The 19,206-nt window shown below is 37.6% G+C and overlaps 1 protein-coding gene across 5 annotated transcripts in view; it reads left to right on the top strand.

The window, feature by feature from the left end:
- Positions 1-19,206, top strand: part of Mctp (multiple C2 domain and transmembrane region protein) — a 955,910-nt gene that overhangs the window by 853,595 nt on the left and 83,109 nt on the right. The window contains exon 1 of one of the 5 annotated variants that reach the window (XM_081746516.1): positions 5,093-5,597. The exons of the other annotated variants lie outside the window; for them this stretch is intronic. Within the exon in view, the coding sequence (XP_081602642.1) occupies positions 5,478-5,597 (120 nt within the window). The 5' untranslated portion in view covers positions 5,093-5,477. Of the gene's footprint in view, positions 1-5,092; positions 5,598-19,206 lie in introns of those variants that run through there. 5 annotated transcript variants of the gene reach the window in all.

Genomic DNA, 19,206 nt, shown 5'->3' with positions numbered 1-19,206 from the left:
TTCTCAGAAAATGCATTTATTTAAAATGTGTTAAAGTACTAAAACTAAAATATGAAAATTGCACCTAAGAGCAGTGGTTTCTTTAGTGAGTGTCGCGAAATTTTAGAATTTAGGAATGATGAAGTATATAGTAATTATTTAAAATCAATTTCGAGATAGACTGTACCAGTTAACGCCTCCAGCGGCAGGAAGTGTGTTCAGTATTACATAGAGCATGGCTCGCCAGTCATCGCCGCTGAGTAGTGGGTACATCGCGGATTTTTTTAAAAAGCATTTTTCCACTTTGCTAAAGAAGACATGTAACTCTGACTTTCCTCCTAAAAATGAGTTAAGAGGCCTCATCCCAGCGAAATTAAAATATCGCTAATTTTACAGTAATTATGTGATATCTTTAAATAGATAAAAGATAATCAAAATGTGGAACAAGAGCGCCCTAGACAATATCATTTTACATCAGATACCGTTATCACGACTCCCTTATCTGCTTTCGATTTCGAGCCATTTTGATAATCGCCATTTATTTTCGCGTTTCTAAACGGCTGAAAACGGAAAGCCACTAGGTGACTTGTGATAACGGTACCTCACGCAAAATAATATTGCCTATGGCGCTTTTGTTCCACATTTCAATTATCTTTTATCTATTTGAAGATATCACATAATTACTGTAAAATAAGCGGTATTTTAATTTCGCCGGGATGAAGCCTCTTAAGGGAAATGAAAGTGTAGTGTCAATATGAAAAACACATAGGTAGATTGTCTAAGGTTTTCATAGTCTGAAGTACGTCATTGAACCAAAAACCTTGTCTACCCCCAACATATTCACTATTTTATAGAAATTTAAAGCTTACACTATTATAATTTATATTGTATTATTAATAAATAAAAATAATATCAAACAAGTATATCAGAAGTCGTCTGCGTTTAGTAAAATATGTCGTCGGTCAAAAAAGATTAGGAACCACAGTGGCGGATCTATCTTGGGGACAGAGGGGTCAAGTGACGAAAATAGTTGAAAGTATTATTTATATTTCTGAAAGTTTATAATAAGCATTGTCTTTTAATCTTTATTGGAAAATTTTTGAAACATTAGATACAATTTTAGTTGCACTTTTCTGTTATTAGGGATGCGCACGAGACGAGTCGAGACAGAATTTTTCCGATAAAATTCGAGTCGAGACATCGCTTTCACATCATATGTTTGAGACGAGACAGCCTCAAATCTTGTCTCGTGCGCATCCCTATCTGTTATACAATGTGTAAAACAATACTTGAGATCCACAGTGTCAACGTCCAATCTAGCCATAATATCCATCGGGAGAGAGTTAAGTTGGAAACTTATGCAGGACCTCTGAAAAACTGTAAACAAATGATATACCTCTATCATAGTCTGTGCTCTAACAGCTCCCTCCCCCCTTGTTTTTACCTTCTAGATCCGCCACTGAAGAACCATTACCTTAGAAGCACTAATTTGATTAAGGAGGACATACTTAAGTACTAGGTTAATTTAAATAAAAGAACTCAATTTGGAAACTTGAGTGATTGTGAGTTAAAAAAAAAAAGAACACATGTCAATTTTCAATAATCTCCGCGTAGTTATTTAGTAATAAAAAAAAACTAGCTTGTTATCGATATGTTTTCCACTGTCAAAGAATAGGTATTCAAATTAAATATGACGTCGTGGGCTTAGGTGTCGCACCGGCAAGAATAAAGACGTACATATCTGAGGCGTATGTAAAAAAAAATGTTTAAAAGAAAAATTATAGAAATTTATTGTCATTGACATGCAAGTACTTACATTGACTTTTTTTTTTTTTTTTGACGTAGTCAAAAGAACTTCCAGACATTTCTGATAGTGTGACACAAGTTTCCGTGTACCCTCTGTGTAAAAACTCTGCAGTAAAATTTCGTTTATTTTCGAATTCCTTTATATAGTACATTGCGCAAGTATCTCATGATCGTGAATTTTATATATATATATATATATATATATATATATATATATATATATATATATATATATATAAATTATTTAGATCTTCTTCATAGCAGTAAATGCGAAGTACTAGTGTTTTGAACACCCTGTCTATAGATTTTCACATAGTTTAAAAATAAATTATATTTATTTCGCAAATAAATCTATGAAAAACAAGAAACACATGTCTGGAGCATACGTATAAATTTAATTAAACTCCTCTTGTAAAGCTGTAAAAGTTCCATTGCCCACTTGAGGGAAATCTTGACAAGAAATACTTCCACTTGATCCTCCCATACTGGCACGTTCTTGGTCGAAAGCCAAAACTTTTCAGTCGGAGCAGGAAATCTGTCCATTCAAAGCATTTATTCGTGACTAACAAAAAGGATTTGTTTGTAAGTTGTAAAAACAGCGCGCGATTTAGTAGTCATCATGATATCATACGAGAAGAGAAGTTTGAGTAACTCATGCCGCTTTATTTATTGCTGAATTTAAATACGCTTTTCTACAGTAGAATATGTTCTCTCTAATTGTTTCAGCTAAGTTAATAGAACTCTGAAATTCTGTCTTGAAATTTGCCTATACTTTTGTGGGAATTGTATGACTGCATTATAAAATCAAGTACGTTTCAATATATTCTATGTGTAAGTATAGGAAATCATATAGAGCTACTGTAGTTGATTGATTACTATTGACATCCTTTGTCAGCAGTAAGAGCAGAAAACAGACACAAATCAACAGACTATATAGGATGAGGCCTATACAGGGTAGCCAGAAAGTCTCTTTACACCCGAACTAAATGCTTGTAACAATATAAGATGTTTAAAGATTTGGACCTCCCATCCTGATCATAGATATGGGAACAATGCTTCTTACGTGGATTGCCGTGTAAGTATATCTCGACTGCCTGCGAAGGGAGGAGAATAAACTATGTGCGTTGATCAGTTCATTGTCTCGCCTTTCCGTGTTCAATGAGCAACAACGGTAGTTCTTTTCACCAGTGACTTCGTTTTGGAAGATCACTTAGAGGCAAGTGTGTGGGTCCATGAACGGAAGAATTGATATATTATTTTCGGAACAGCTGTGAGCTTTCGTACGTGCACCTCTGAATCGAGTCGCACAGCATGACGTTTCTACAACAGCGCGAAAACAAGTGGCTAACAGCTCGCATTTATACTGACCACAGCGCTCTCTCTCACTGTGCGCAACTCATCACGTGACAGAATTTTCCCTCCCATGTTCCGGCTCGCTGACTAGCTTCGCGTCAAAAGTCATAGCTGTTCCGAAAGTAATCTACCTTATACAACAATGAAAATATCCCGCAGATGATGGATAGGTTTCGTGAACGGTTTAGTAAAGAGACACCAAGTCATTAGACTTTGATCACGTGGGAGAAGGAAGCTTTTCGCCTAGGAAGTGTTTTGGATACTCCTCGTTTTGACCGTCCATCAACCGTATGGAAAACGCATGCAGAAGTTAATGTGGCAGTGATGCGTTCACCCTGCAAGTCGACCAGAAAGGGTTCTGCAGAACTTGTATTATTAACTATTATTAATGTAGGGATACAATAACTGCAATGTAAAGGGACTTTCTGAGCATTCTGTAGTTTAAAGCTGATCTGAATCACTACTACATTCGGTGTTCACCCACTGGAGATGGAACTCGGGGCCATGAATCTAAGGTTTTGTAAGATTTTTATATGAAGAAATACTGTACATTTTTGTACTTGAATTTCTTACGTCGCATTTTGTAGCACAACGATAATCTCAGTAGTTTGCACAACACATTAAATGAAAACAAAGAAAGAAAAAATAGAAAAGAAAACACCGTGAGTGAGTTAAACATCTTGATTATTTACCAAGCAAATTAGTAAGACTCAAAACGACAGATATACCCGTATGGGCTGCTGCTAAGCTACAATACTTTTCATTAGAAGAGTCAAAAAGTTTATGTACGGTAGCAAATTTAAGTGTTCTAACAGTGTTCTAACACAAATTATAACAGTGTTCTAATTAAAATAAATCAAAGAAATTTATAGAAGAATTTAACTCAATAAAGCTGGCCTTGGATCATCGTAGTCTGCTTCACTATTATCTTCTTTTGCTTAGTTTGAGCCTTTTGTCAAGGATTTTTTTTTTAAATACCGTATTGCTCAGTGGCGGCTCCTGAGGAAATAATCTAAATTTTATTGCCCCAAGCTAAGGGAAAAAAAGCTTACGAATTTAGTAATTCTTATAATTCTTACAACTGTCTAAATCTGTAAAAAGCTTTTTTTCCCCCTTAGATTGGGAAGGGGGTAAAATTTAAATTTTTCGATTCCCGCTGGGGGCACTCGGTCGAAAAGGTATGAAACGCTTTTTCAGGCCAGCCACCCTGAATGAGGTTTTCCTGCATTTTCCTCATTCACACCTGGCAAATGCCGGGGTGGTACCTAACTTATAGGTCCCAAGCCTCTTCCTTCCATCCCCAATCCTTTCTTCCTTCCCTTTCCCCGGAAAGTGTGCTCGCCGAGGGACGTCATCCCTCAAACGTGACGGGCTAAATGGCCTTAGAGGCCGAAAGCCCAGAAATCTAAATCCTAAATCCTGAAATTTAAATTTTTACTGATGTGAGTTCTGTCAAGAACCGCATTGCTTTAGTAACAAAACGAGTTTTCTGTCTAGATATTATGTGGCCTGAGTGTGATGAGTGTTACGTTTTTTTTTTTTATTTTTTTATTTTTTTTAACTATAAATTAAATTATGTACACAAGGAAATTTCGGGTATTAAACCCCCTTGAGAAAGATGTTATTGAGAAATAAACTATATTTGTGTACACCCACTCTTGTCCTTAAAAAAAAAAAAAATGAAGAGTGCTTGAATCCCATCCACCCCTTGACAAAATTCTGCGTACGCAATTGAATTATGATGTTCACCGTTTCTAGCAATGGCTTTTAGATCTTGTATGCCTTCGACTAGTTAGTTTAGCCAGCAAGTAAATATGACAACGCTGGACAAGAAGGGAATTCCACCCCCTCTCGCCTATTCACCCCGCGTCATTCCCGAACAACACTAAATAAAAGGAACCATTGGGCTAAACTGTATCTTCTTTGTTATTTTGTCTTGTCTTCTGTGTAGTGCAGTCCGTGAATAACATTGGTAGAAGCAGTGAAGGTTATGAGTGTTAAGACGTCTCTGTACGGGTGTAAGTAACGTTAAAGCAGTGATGTAATGAACGATTACTTCCTATTTCTGTAGCACAGCACATTTTTAAAAACAAAGTGACGTTACTGTGATCCTATTTGTTCATAGAACTGAAGAAAGACAGACTGATGTGAGAACGAAACATTTGTTGTTAGTTTTCTATTTCTTCTTACTAAGGTTGCTTCCTGTGCTACTTCCTTTTGAATAGGTCGTTTCGTTATCATAAACGCTGTTTTATCAATTCTCGAGTGATCCACTTTGCGTTGTGACTTAACCAGCTTTTATTTCTTTTGAGCAAGTTTAGTTTGTAATAACAATAATAATGAAATTCTTCAGACGACACAGACTTGAACACGAGGATGCTGATAATGGAAGCGATTCGCAAACTTCTGTCGAAGCTATTGATTCTTCTCGAGGAGAAAGTTCACACAATTCTGTTGAGGTAAGTTTTAAAAAAAACGATACAAAGTAGATATGATCAGTTGAATGACTTTTATATTACCACAGAGAGTCTTGTTATTTTCTCTGTGATATTACTTCAAAAACTTCCAAAGATACAATAGATTCAATCAGGCTAAAATGTGGCAAGTTTTAAGTCCTTATATTCGAATGTCTATTATGATAATGTGTAATTTGCATTTAAAATCGTTCCGGCTCCCTAAATACTACATACTAGTAAAAAACTGAAAGAAAGAATCATATTTGAGGAACTGGCTAATTTGTGAAATCTTTCATTGCCATAATTTGTAACGTAAACACTCGCTACTAAGCAGCGGTGCTATCCTACGTACCCAAATTTCCCATTTCCCATCCAAAAGAGCTACTAGAGGATACCGGAAGTTGATTGTGGCAAAACGAAGAGAACTTACTTTATAGATTAAATTTTATTCAATTTCGGTAAGTTTTTGTTGGAGTTCATAAAAGCCAGTGCCGTGTCGTGGAAAATCAGCGCCCGAGGCGAGAGTATACGACGGCGCCTCCGTACACATGGGTGAGGTCGACAGACCAGCCGCGAAGCGCCGCCATGGTTAGCGCAAAGTGTAGGAAAATTTTCAAAAATAAACCTTGCTTTTTTCTTGATTTTGAGCACTTTTTATTACTTTTTTCCTTCCATTTTATATGTGCACATGAATTTTGATTACATCAGTAACATTATAGGACCACCTCCTAAAGCAGGAAGAGATGGAATTTTTCCTCTCTTGTTTCTTTCCTTTTTCTTTTTTTTCTCCCGAAATTTGCGCCACCTTACTTCGGCGCCCGGGGCCATCGCCCTGCTCGCCTCCCCGCACGGCACGGCACTGCTGTGGACTGCATTTTATGGACTAAATTTTATTCAATTTCGGTAACTTTTTTTTTATTTAGAGTTCTTTAAAGCGTCGCTGTGGATAATGAAAGTTCGATTGTCTCTTACACCAAAAAAAAAATCCGTTAGAAACTAGTTAGAACATGGGCTAGGAAGGAACTATACCATGAGGAACTTGCTAGACGGGAGTGTTCTTATTCATGAATTATCTGCTTCATATTCGTAATATTTTTTTGAACAACTTTAAAAAATCAATTGAAAACTATATAGCTATTTGAAATCGCACTCTCTTCAACAATTCAGAAAACTGTTCCCTGTAATTTATTTCACTCATTAAGAAAAATCGCAAGTCATACTTACCGCTGTGAAAGAACGAGTGGCACCAATAACAGCTTTAATTTCGAGAGATGTTTCGGCGAAATAACAAGTTAAAATTCGGGATGTGTTTGAAATTGAACAAATGGGAAGTTTCTCGTGAGCGATACCTATTATTATAACCTTCTAGACTGCAGAAAACTATAATAAATTTATTCACTCTAGTGGGCATGACATAATCATAATTTATACATTTCACAGTATGAAGTAGAATAGCTGCCATTCACGGACCTAAGTTCGAAATTTGATTGAAATAGAACGAATGAAAATGTGACTGGTACTTATAGGCGTTCCTACATCCTTCTAGATTCTAAAAATATATAATTTATTTCACTCATCTAGTAAGTATGACTTGATCTCAAATGACACTCTCCCACGTTAGACCGGAAAATGTCGCCAATAATAGGTCGAAATTGGGAATACTGTATGTTTGAAACAGAACGAATGGAATTTTTTTCGTGGGAATTACCTAGGAATATTCTTACATCCTTCTAAATTACAGAAAGAAAATAATATACGAGGAAGAATCAAATAAAAAAAAAAATAAAAATCCAATACATTGTAGAATGTAACAATGAAAAGGAAATTTTACCACTAATTTTTCAATGCAATCCCTTTGACGTTGAATGCAAGTATTCCACCGCTTCGGAAGTGCATGCATACAACGTTGAAAAAGAATTCTTTTGGTCAAGATTGTAGCCACTCGTGCACCAAACGGGCCAGTATGAGGTCGGGCGTTGTCATGCAGTAGGAGGACAGAAGTCCTCGTCGTTTACGCCTGATTGCAGGGCGATGTTGATTTTCAGCAGGTTTGAATACGAGGCACTTGTTACTCTCTCTCTCTCTCTCTCTTTTTTTTTCATATACTATTCCGAAATCTCTCTTTGCATCCCAGAAGAGAGAGAGCATGACGTTCCCTGCTGATGATTGAGTGCAGATTTTTTTTTGTTTGTTTGTTTGTTTTGGCGAACAACTCTGCCGTCATTCCTTGCTCGCTTTTTCTAGTTAATGATAGTGAACCCAGATCTTATCGCCTGTAACAATCCTGTCTTGAAATGCAACACCCTCGGCGCTGAAATGACGCAAAAGTTCTTCACAGACATGGACGCGTCAATTTTTGAATTCAGTAGTCAACTGACGTGGGATCAATCTTGCAGACATCCCAATTGAAATGCAGAACATTATGTACAACGTGTTGAGCTGAACCAAGGCCGATATTCATGATTATTGCAATTTCTTTAAGCGTAATACGCCAGTTTTCCTTTACAAGCTGTTCCGCTTGTGTGATGTTTTCGTCGGTCACTACGCGGTGAGCCTGCGCCGGTCGAGGAGCATCCTCCACAGATGTTACAGGCCTATACCACTTTTAAACTTTCTACACCACTCGTATACTTGGTGCAGGAACAAACACGAATCACCATACTTTGTTAGCTATCATGCGGTGAATTTCAGTTTGTTTCACACCTTCACTGTCACCGGATCACCGAACGCTGTTCTAATGCGGTGCATGTGGACATATTCGCCATCTTCATACTGAACGTATGGGGCGACCATCTTCATACTGCCGCTGCCGCGTTCGTCATTCTTCCAGCGACACTGCCATCTGTCGGTCATTAAGTGCAGCTCAAGGCATATTACTACCACGTATCGAAGCAATCGTCCAATTTCACGGCATTTGATTGCATTTTTGTTTTCATTTGATCCTTTCTCGTATATAATCTTTGGACATCCCTGTTGAAGCTGGGCGCGTTCGATATAAATTGTAAGATCATTGTGAGAGGAAAGAGAGAGAGAGAGAGAGAGAGGACAAGAAGGAAGGCTAAAGGGACTAGAACGGTATTAAAATAGAAGAGGTTAGTTGAAGACTGGAGCATGGAAGCTTCTCAGTTGCGGCAAGTGACCTGCTAATAATGACAGAATACCAGTGATAATAATTATGACACAAAAATCTCATTCATGCAATCTGCGACCTGAAATTTGTCTGTGGGCACCCCTGATACTAAGCAAAAACAGGATGTAGGTTTCTCACCCGCGAATGCATGTGAATTGCTTCACGTTAAATTCGTAAAAACTAATGTTTGGAAGATGGCTTATGGTGGCTTAGTGGTAGAGTGCTCGCGTCTGGTACGACATGTTCTTAGTTTGGTTCTCATCTATGGAAATTTTCAAGTAGACAGCATATTGTCCCTTTATTTTCTTGATGTTATCCTGTTTTCTTCCTCTTTTTACCAACTGTTCCATGTTTAATCATAGTTCAATTGTATTTACTATCTTTCTCCTTTAGTTTAGAGAAACTAACGATAGAACGTTGAACTAAAGACTGTATAAACGGTTATGTTTAAAAACGGTCTCGCTACAGCCCGTGAAGGAGGTGGGGATGATGTAATTCAATCAGGACGTCCTGCATTACATAAAAAAAATGTTTGCGAGAATATTCCGATATTTTAAAGAAGAAACTGTGAGGTGAAGTGTGTATCTCCTACACCACACCACCGTTATTCGTGTTACATATCTTTGTCATACTACACCCTACCATTTTTATTGATTTCATACAATGAGAAGAAACACAGACAAAATTCTTAATATTCTTTCCGTTAAAAATATGAATATATATATATATTCTAAAGTATAAAAAGGGCTGTTATCAAAAAGTGAAGAATATGTGGAAAGAACATGGAAAGCCAATTTTTAACGATTTTTAGTTTATGACCAATCGGTAGAGGGCAGCATGATATTTCTGGCCGTATATTCTTTTGTCACAGAAAAGCTTGGAGTCCCCATGTGAAACATGTTTTTAAAAAAACGCTGAAAATTCACTTTTCTGCTTAATAAGAACGGTAACAATTAAAATTTGGTACGTATTTGTGTTTTGATTCCAGTGATAAGATTCTGATACCTTATCAATATGTGCTTTGAGGTGCATAGATGTGCAGGAAATCTTTACACTTCTAGCCATACAACACTCTATGATTTTTTAATTCAAATATGTCGCATCAGGAATTAACACAGAGATGATGCAGTTGTGTGTGAATTGCTATGGTGAAAAGTCCTTGTGAGGAGATAGATTATTATTTCTCCTCAGCAAATCATTGAAGATAATCTATCTACCCTTGTCCCTGAGCACGACTTCGTAAATTATTTGCGAATTTCTCGTTTGTTTGTAACAGTCTATTCAGGGATAGTTGGTGGCCAGCTATATGTGTTGACACCGTCTGGTACCGTCAGTGTTCTCATATTACGTCATAATGCCAGAAAACGTTTTTTTTTTTTTTTTTTTTTGCGACATGCTATTATCACTGCCGTTATCTCCATTTGGTGTCAATGTGTCGTTCTTGTTTCAAAACGATACATTCTTACACAGCCTACTCATTAACGTTTCCATTCGTCCACAGACAAAGCCGGTGGTGCGGTGACTCAGTGATAGAGCGCTTACCTCTGGTGCGAGGGGTCCCTGGTTTGATTCCCTGCCAAGAAAATCTGTGGTAGGCAACATCGTGTCCATGAGTTTTCTCGAGGTACTTCCGTTTTTTCCTACGTTCTCATTATCATCATTCACTTGCTTTAGCTATCCGTCTCACTTAGCCTAAACGACATATTCGTGCAACGTTAAACTGAAAGATTTGTGCACAAACAGTCACAAAGGCCTTTAATTCATGATTTTTGACGTTTCGTAAAGAAAAAAAATCACCTTTCATACGTATATTTCTAATATTCGCGAGGACGAATGTCGAATTCCTACCAATAGTTATATCTCCAATATATATATATATATATATATATATATATATATACAGGTAGTTTCATTTCATTCGCACTTATAGTCCAAAATTCTGATGTTCCAAAATTTGCGCGACCCTCAGGACACCCTGTATTACTCGATTTCCTATCATTGCATCCTGTTAATTTTCGATTCAGATTTCTCAAAACAATATACGGTATTGAACCTGGAAAAGAGAGTAGCTATACTTAATCAATCTCCGTCATCTTTCGTCACTTGTCCTTAAAAAAAAAAAAAAAAAAAAAAAAAAAGTTGATAAAAGGATTTTCTCGTATACTACCTGTAGTTACACGTCTTCTACCACAACGTTTTTCTTGTAGCACTACACTAGATCCATGATATTCGTGGCACATGATATTCGAAGTAGCCGACAGCTTCGGCTGCATGCGACTAGGTTACAAAAAACATGTAAACTGGGTTACAAAATTTCCAGTGCAAATTTTCTTGCTTATGCACATTAACTAGTAATTAAAAAAAAATCATTTGAGGGAGGCTTCTAAACTTATTAATAGCCAATGCAACAAATAGTTATCCTTCAGAAAGCTATTTGAATTTTAAAAAATAGTTTAACAGTGGTTCATGAAAGATAGAAACGAGAGTACTGGGAATCGACTGCTTATTGATCACACATTACCCAGGTAAACATGCGGGATCTTGTTGATCTGAAACCACCACTTTATTAATATTATCATTAATATTGCTAGTAGCTTTTTGTTGATGCAATTATCTTCCTTTTGCCATCCCTGAAAGTTCATTGCATTGTCTCGGAAACCTCTTTATATAATCTTCTATTCAAGGGGGAAAAAAGTTATACCAACAGCGACTGCGTTTCTTAGAAGAATGATTACGTAAATTAACGACGAATATTGCAATTAAATTTGTATATAACCATACTGCATCGTGGTTGTACGTACTGAGCTAAAGAGCAGGAGCATATGCCTTTCAGACATCAAGTTAAGGTCACTTTTTTTGTCCTTTCCATCGCAGCGTGTGGCTCAGCTTGACTTTGAGCTGTGTATAACACATAATCTGATTTAAATTCTTTAAACATTAACTACAGCATGCTTCAGATAAACTAATTTCGACACATAACAAGGAGAAGTTGGCTCTTCCTCTAATTGTCTGACGTTACAGATTGTCACCACTCTACTATCAAGTGGGGAATTTTGTATGTTGTATTATTGATATGTCTACGATAAGCGTGAGGTCAAAAATCCAATTTTCACCTGCATCCTAAAAGTTCTCTTTTGTCCTCACGTCATATTTGTTAGTCGATGTACGAAAGTCCGGAATGCTCATGTCCTTTGCAAACAGAAAGGGCGTTTATATATATATATATATATATATATATATATATATATATATATATATATATATATATATATATATATATATATATATATATATATAATAATATGCGCCAGCTTCTTTCCAGCTGGCTTAACTGAAACTTAATTTTTATTTCTCCTTTTAACTTCATTTATGTCTAGTAGCTTTTGCGGGCGTTTCCTTTCTTAAAATATCCTGGTAAATGCACCGTGGAACATTTTCCGCTTTGGGATTCATTTTCGCACGTCTAGGTTATATTAGAAGTACCATGACGCAGCAGCACTTTTAATATTTATAGCCTGTGCTAAACCTCGTCACGTTTCAGCTGAAGAAATTTAACCAGAATTTTCTAGCAAGGGAGATAAAACAATCTTGCTATACCCACCAAGAAACAGTAGCAACGCAAGGGTCTTTTTAATCCTTAAGTAGGCACGTTGAGGATCAAATACCTCCATTAAATATTTTGTATTTATTAGTTGTTAATGGCATTTTTGATTTGATCTTATTTAAGTGTACTCTTTTAAAGTATTTCCCATGTGTGAATGATTAGCAAAACTTAAATAATAGATTGCCTTCCAAAAACGAAAATGTAAATGTCGTATTTTTGTTTTTATAGTTTGATTCACGCAAATAACCAAAACACAGTAATTTGTAAAAATATTATTGTGTTGGAAATTCAAAAATGAGGTACTTACTAACTAAAATCTATGCATGACTTATCAAAGTAGGAAAAACCGGTAAAATTTTATACCTGAATGTTTCTTTTTTTAACGTTAATTTTATAGAAATTTCAATTATCGAAATTTGAGTTTTTAATTTTTTAAAAATTTTACAGTTAAGTTCACACTATGTTTACTTAGAAATTTAACTGTCACTTCTAATATATATATTCTTCTTCTTCTTCTTCTTATTATTATTATTATTATTAGTGGTAATAATAATAATAATTGTAAGAAGCAAAACTCATATGTAACACCGTATTTGCAATATAACACAAGAAAAAACTTCCAATAATCAAAAGGAGCTTTTTTTTTTTTTTTTTTTTTTTTTGAAAGAATATGTTTAGTAACGTAAGAAACGCTACAAATACATCAATATTAGTAGTCGTACTTGAGTAGAGTATTTGAAAACTAATATACAGGTATATCCACAGGAATTCTCTCTTTTCCAGAGAAATATCACAAAGAGTTTCGATGTAACACAAACATGTTTCTTCATCATTTTCTGTAAAATATTTCCAGTTTCGTCGTGTGTTCACCTTATCTTTGTCTTGGTCAGGCTCCTAGGCCAGAATCTAATTCGCACATCAGCACCGAGCTTCACCATAATGAAAGAGAGTAATGAAAATGTCTTTGAATATGAGCTTGTTCTTTTTATATATATATATATATATATATATATATATATATATATATATATATATATATATATATATATATATATATATATATATATATATATATATATCTAAGATTGCTGGTACTGTTCATTAGTTAGGTGTGACTCCGCAGACATAGCACTTCCGTGCTGATGTATTACTAGTGAGTACTAGTAGACTATTACTCCCCCTCTTGCCTAATACGTAATAGAGCTGCAGTGGTGTCATAGAAGTGAAGATGATGTCTGTACCTCGAAATCCTGCCTCATGTGCTCTCTGTTTACACTGTGCTTGATCAGTAGTTCAATCACATCGTTTTTCGATACTAATGTCAACTACTTCCAATATTTCTTAGGCACTTGATCAAAGACGGGCTTTTGCACCTCGAGAATGCGGCTTGTTGTATGATTTAGAATATCTTGGAATGACACCTTGGCAGCCGATTCGGAAATACTAATGTTTGCAGGGTAACATTGTTTCTTTGCCTGTAGAACACGGTTGTAGGATGTTGTATCTTGCTGCAGATTCCTGGCACCCTTTAGTAACAGGTGATAATGATGTCGAGTTATGTCGGGCTTCCGATAAAGCCAAAGCATCGTCAGGAGTGCAAATTGGAGTCGGAGGTTGTTTTCGGGTCATCTTCCAGGCTTGTATCGTCTTTCTTCTCGTTGATGTCTTCTGCATTTTCTTTCTCAGATATACCTTGTCGTGGTGTCCTCCTTCTTGGGATTTCATGTCTGCGGCATAACTGAGTATTGATCCATTCCACGAAGCACATAGATCTTCTGTCTTCTTTCGTTTTGAGCGTGTGCTGCTACTTCCAAATGTTGTCTCCGGTCTTCCGCCCACCGATGACCTGCTGACAGGCAAGTCGGTTTGGAAGACAATTTCATGATCTAGCTATCCCTGGCTTTCCTCTTCAAACCATTTATAGCCCCGTGTAGTTTGTCGAAAATTTGGTGACATACCTGCACCTGTTTGAGTCTCCCTTCTTTCGTTAATGATGATGATATTTCGCGTTCAACAAATGTAGTCAAACATTGTCTTTTTGCGTTCTTCCTGCCTTTTATATGTACGAAAAAGGCTTCATCTCGTGGTTTGATAAGACATCGTTTGCAAGAAAGATAAAGTAAACTAAGTGTGCAGCGATTCACACTGGTTTACACATAATTCTTACTCAACCAGCAACTTGTCTGTAATGAAATAGGGCAAAAACGGGCAACATTGGCTTCTTGTCTCCGTGTGAAAACGTATTGAACTATTCTCTGAAAAAGAAATCGTAGTTTGAAACTGCTTGAAGCGCTTTAAAACTCTAATGGAACTGATAGGAATCATCAAAATATATGGAGTTTCAAACCTCTTTAGTTTTAACATCTTCTATCATGTTTACGCAATAACCGTATAACACTATATCTGTAAAGAACAATGTACAAAGCTGTACAAAACAACACAAAACTTTTCCTCAAGGACGTAATTTTGGTCCAACATAGCTATGAATATTATGCATGCTGACGTATAAAGACAACAACTTATCAGAGCTCCTCCGTGGCTAAGCGGTTAGCGTACGCGCCTTTGGCGTGGGAGACCCAGGTTCGATTCCCGGGGAGTTCATGCGTGGTTCGGATTCCACGTTAATCAGTAGGTCCACGTTTCATATAGCCTCGCTGCTGAACGGGACGCTAAACTAAAATCAACTCAACTCAACAACAACTTATCACCATAGTTAGCGAAAGCTCACTTCAGACTTCTTTCTCGGCCTTCCGGGGGTAAAGCCCTCCTCATCCCATGTTGATTTGAATACAGTGATCCTCTATCTTTCAACCTACATCGGTTTCGACTCTCTGTTACAAACTTCATTTTCTCGGTTTTGGCCAGGTTATCTGGCCAGGTTTTTAGGGGTATCTGGACCACTGTGCACTAATGTAATTTATATTATTAATAATTAAAAAAATCAAACGGATGTGTCACTGTGTCATGGGTGTTCAACAAAGTCAGTCAAGAAAGGTTGAGAACCACTGTCTTAAAATAATATAATTTTAAGTTTTTTTTCTGTTTGTGTAAAATTATTATTATTATTATTATTACTATTATTATTATTATTATTACTTTCTTCATATATGTAAAATTAGCAAAATGTGTATAATTGAATGAATTTTAATAAAATTATAATAGAGGTTGAAAATAGAGCAGTTTTTGAAGCCCATTAGCATGCTGACATTGAACATATTCTCTTTATGTTGTGGTTTTGAGATGTATCGATCGAATAGATCTTAAAAATCCATTAGCGCTAATGAAGTTTGTAGATTGCCCGAGAGAGTTTTCGGATAGTAGCTTAACACGCGTGCTCATATTCCATTGTTGTTACAGCTTATTTAAACAGTGCCCACCCGTCACTTCGTTCAGTTGCATTCCATTGTTCGTTGACGTTGAAGCATATCTCAAAGCCATCCATGCTTCACTAATGTACCAGCAAATTACCAAGAAACACCGCTAACTTGAGTCATTTTCTGTTTCTTTCAGTTGTGGTTTTCATCTCATGAAAAAAGAAGAGAGAAAGAAAGCAGATCCACAATGATTTCTATAATTTTTGCCCGTATAATATTGAGTCCCAATGTGAAAGGTCTTTCTTTCTTTCTTTACTTTTTCTCTTACAATGCTTTTATTAGGTTACATTTTTGTTTAATTTGTTGAAGGCAAATTTTTGAAACTTAAATTTCACGAGCTACCGTATTAACTGGAGCTCTGAAATTTTGTTGATTCAAGTATTTTCACGTAGTTTTTGCTTTAGCGTACGGTTTTACCGTGAAATTAATGAATTTATAGTAGAAACATGTTAAGATTTGTATATCTGTTGGCACCAGTAATACATAATTGATCGTTCAACGTACTAGGATACTAGGCACTAGGAAAGTTTTGCAATACGTACGACCTTATTTCTTATACTTTTTCGAAGTAACCTACTTTCCACCATACATTACACATTTTTCCATTCTTCGAAACCAGTCGTCGAAGAAACTCTGCCTTCTTTCGGCAGAGATCTGGGCACATTCATCGTCCCAAGCCCTTAGTAGAGCGTCATTGCTTGTAAAACGCCTTCCTTTCAGTCTTGTCTTCACATGGGGGAAAAGCGCGAAGTCACAGGGACCGAGATCTGCATTGTACGGAGAGTGCCCTAACAGTTTTAGTCCATTGCTGGCTAAATACTCTGAGCACAGTTTTGAACGGTGCGCTGGAGCGTTAGCATGGTGAAGAAACCATGTGTCCATCCTTGAGTTTGGACGCATCTGTTTGAGAGCTGTAAGAACTTTAAGCAGACATTCCTTGGTATACCACTTCCCTATGACAGTCTTCTGCGTTTCTAAGACAACTTTCTCAACAGTTCCTCGCGCACTAAAAATACCGCCACCATTCTGTTCTTCATTGATGTGGACTTTCGAACAGCCACGGGGATCTCCTCATCTTCGAATACCCATACTTTGTTTTGAGCCTCGGTCGGGACGTCATAGTAATAGAGCCAAGTTTCGTCACCTGTCACAATACTATTCACAGAGGAAGACTTTCTAGTTTGAAATTTTTTTCAACATTTCACGCCACCATGAAACACGGTGTGCCATCTGCTCGTCGGTCAAGTAATGTCGTACCCAATAAGTACCCAATGTAAATAGTATACAAATTTGCGAGAAATAAAATCACGAATCAAAGAAATGTTCGTATCAAACATAAAGTTGGAAATAAAATACAAGGTCTGTCCTGCAAGTAATATCAGTAAGTCGATTAAAAATCATTTATTGAATTTGTCGTTACAAGGTTTTAAAAATCTTCAAAATAGTTTCTTTTTGCTTCGATACATCGGCTCCAGTGGGACTTCCAGCTCTCGAATGCGTTGCGGTAGTCCTCGGGAATGTCCTTCAATGCTGCGGTGCAAGCTGCTTTGATTCCGTCCACTGTCCCCAAATACTTGCCCTTCAGGGGTATTTTGAGGCGTGGAAACAGAAAAAAGTCGGGGGCATCAAGTCTGGACTGTACGGAGGCTGGCCGATCGTTGGAACCTCAGCTTTGACCAGGTAGTCAGTGACGATGAAGGCACTTGGGTCGGCGCATTATCGTGGTGTAACTTCCAGTTGTCTGCGATGTCCAGCCGGCTGCGTTGAACCCTGTGTTTCAGTCTTTTGAGGTCTTCCACATAAAATTTGAAGTTCACAATGGTCCAGGTTCTACAAACTCGTGATGTACCAGTCCGTGGATATCAAAAAACACGATGAGCATGATCTTTGATTTGCTCGTCCTGGTTTTCTTTAGGGATGGGCATGAGCGAGTTTTCATTGAAACTCTACTCGAAACAGACATCTTTGAGCTCGGCTCGAAAAATTTCCTCCAACTCGACTCGAATTTGACTCGAGTTTCGAGTCGAGTCGAGCCAAAACGAGCCAAATCGAGCCAAATGCTCTGTGTAGTTTCAAGTACTTTCTTCAAGTATCCTACATAGACAATATAATTATTATCAATGATACTACTACTTCTATAACATTATTATTATTATTATTATTATTATTATTATTATTATTATTATTATTATTATTATTATTATTATTATTACAACACCGTGTATAAACGTGAAAGATAGGTGGTTTGTATCTGAATACTAAAAACTAGTTGACTGCTGACCTCGGTGGTCGTGAAGACTAGGAGGCAATGACATCGTTCACGAGGTTCTGGGTATGAGTTCCGCAGGAGCAAGTATCCGGGCTCGAACCAAAAATCGTTAAAAGTTAGAGGGCGCCGGCCATACATGTTCAAAACTGCTTGGTCCGGGTTTAGGGCTCTCAACGGCTCGAGCGGCTCGGCTCACAGCTCATTCCCTATCGAGCCGAGCCAACAGCTCACCCACCCAAACCGACACGAGCCAAAACAAACCGAGCTGATGGCTCACCCCAACCGAGCCGGCTCGAGACGATGGCTCACCTGAGCCGAGTCGGTGCCTCATCTCAACCAAGCCGGCTCGAGCTGTTCGCTCAGTTGAACCGAGCTAAGCCGGTTAACATCCCTACACGGGTTGGGGTTCTGCTTCGGCTCAAAACTTTCACCGTGCAGGTCTCAGCCTTGGTGGTGAGAACTACAGTATATACTTATGTTAGTGCTCACGACATGTCTCGTCATAAAAATCCATTAGACTGTCTCGTTATAAAAATCCATTGTCGTTTTGTTAATCGAGACTAGGCGAGATGCGAGCAGTCTCTCACCTCGTGAGCAAAACCAAAAATATTCCACATTACTGCTTACATTTCTCATAGCTTTCGCCTTCCAGTGTAATCAGGCAATTATTTCAAAATGTGTTAAAACGAGCGAGCCATTTTTCAAACTCGACTCGACTCGAATTCGCTTCGAGTCGGGTAGAGTTTTAGCTCGACTCGTGCCCATCCCTAGTTTTCTTCGGGCGAGGGGACGAGGGCATGTGCCACTCCGATGATTGCCTTTTGGTCTCCGGGTCATGTTCAAATACCCAAGGGGGACGCAGTGGCTCCGTTTTAGAGCGTTCACCTCCGGTGCTTGGGGTCCCTGGTTCGATCGCAGCTCGCGCCGTGTGGACTTTGTGGTGAACAAACACCGTGCTTGTGGATTTTCTCGGGGTTCTCCCGTTTCCTCCCACTTTCCACCATTTCATTCATTTCTCATAATCACCGTCTCCTTTAGCCTAACCGGCATAAGCGTCGGACGTAAAACAAAGATTTCATTTCATTTTCAAATACAAGTCTCGTCACCTGTAATGACGTTGTCCAAACATTTTCGATCACGTTTGCTCATGTCGAGGTTTTCTTGGCACGTTTCAACGCGGCGTGACTTTTGGTCGTCAGTGAGCACTTTTGGAACTATTTTTGCGCACACCTTCC

The sequence above is a fragment of the Thermobia domestica genome, chromosome 2, assembly GCF_964235325.1.
Source record: "Thermobia domestica chromosome 2, izTheDome1.hap1.1, whole genome shotgun sequence".
Taxonomy (NCBI): Eukaryota; Metazoa; Arthropoda; class Insecta; order Zygentoma; family Lepismatidae; genus Thermobia; species Thermobia domestica.
The sequence above is the reverse complement of the archived record's forward strand: the minus strand, read 5'-3'. Positions and strand labels throughout refer to the sequence as shown.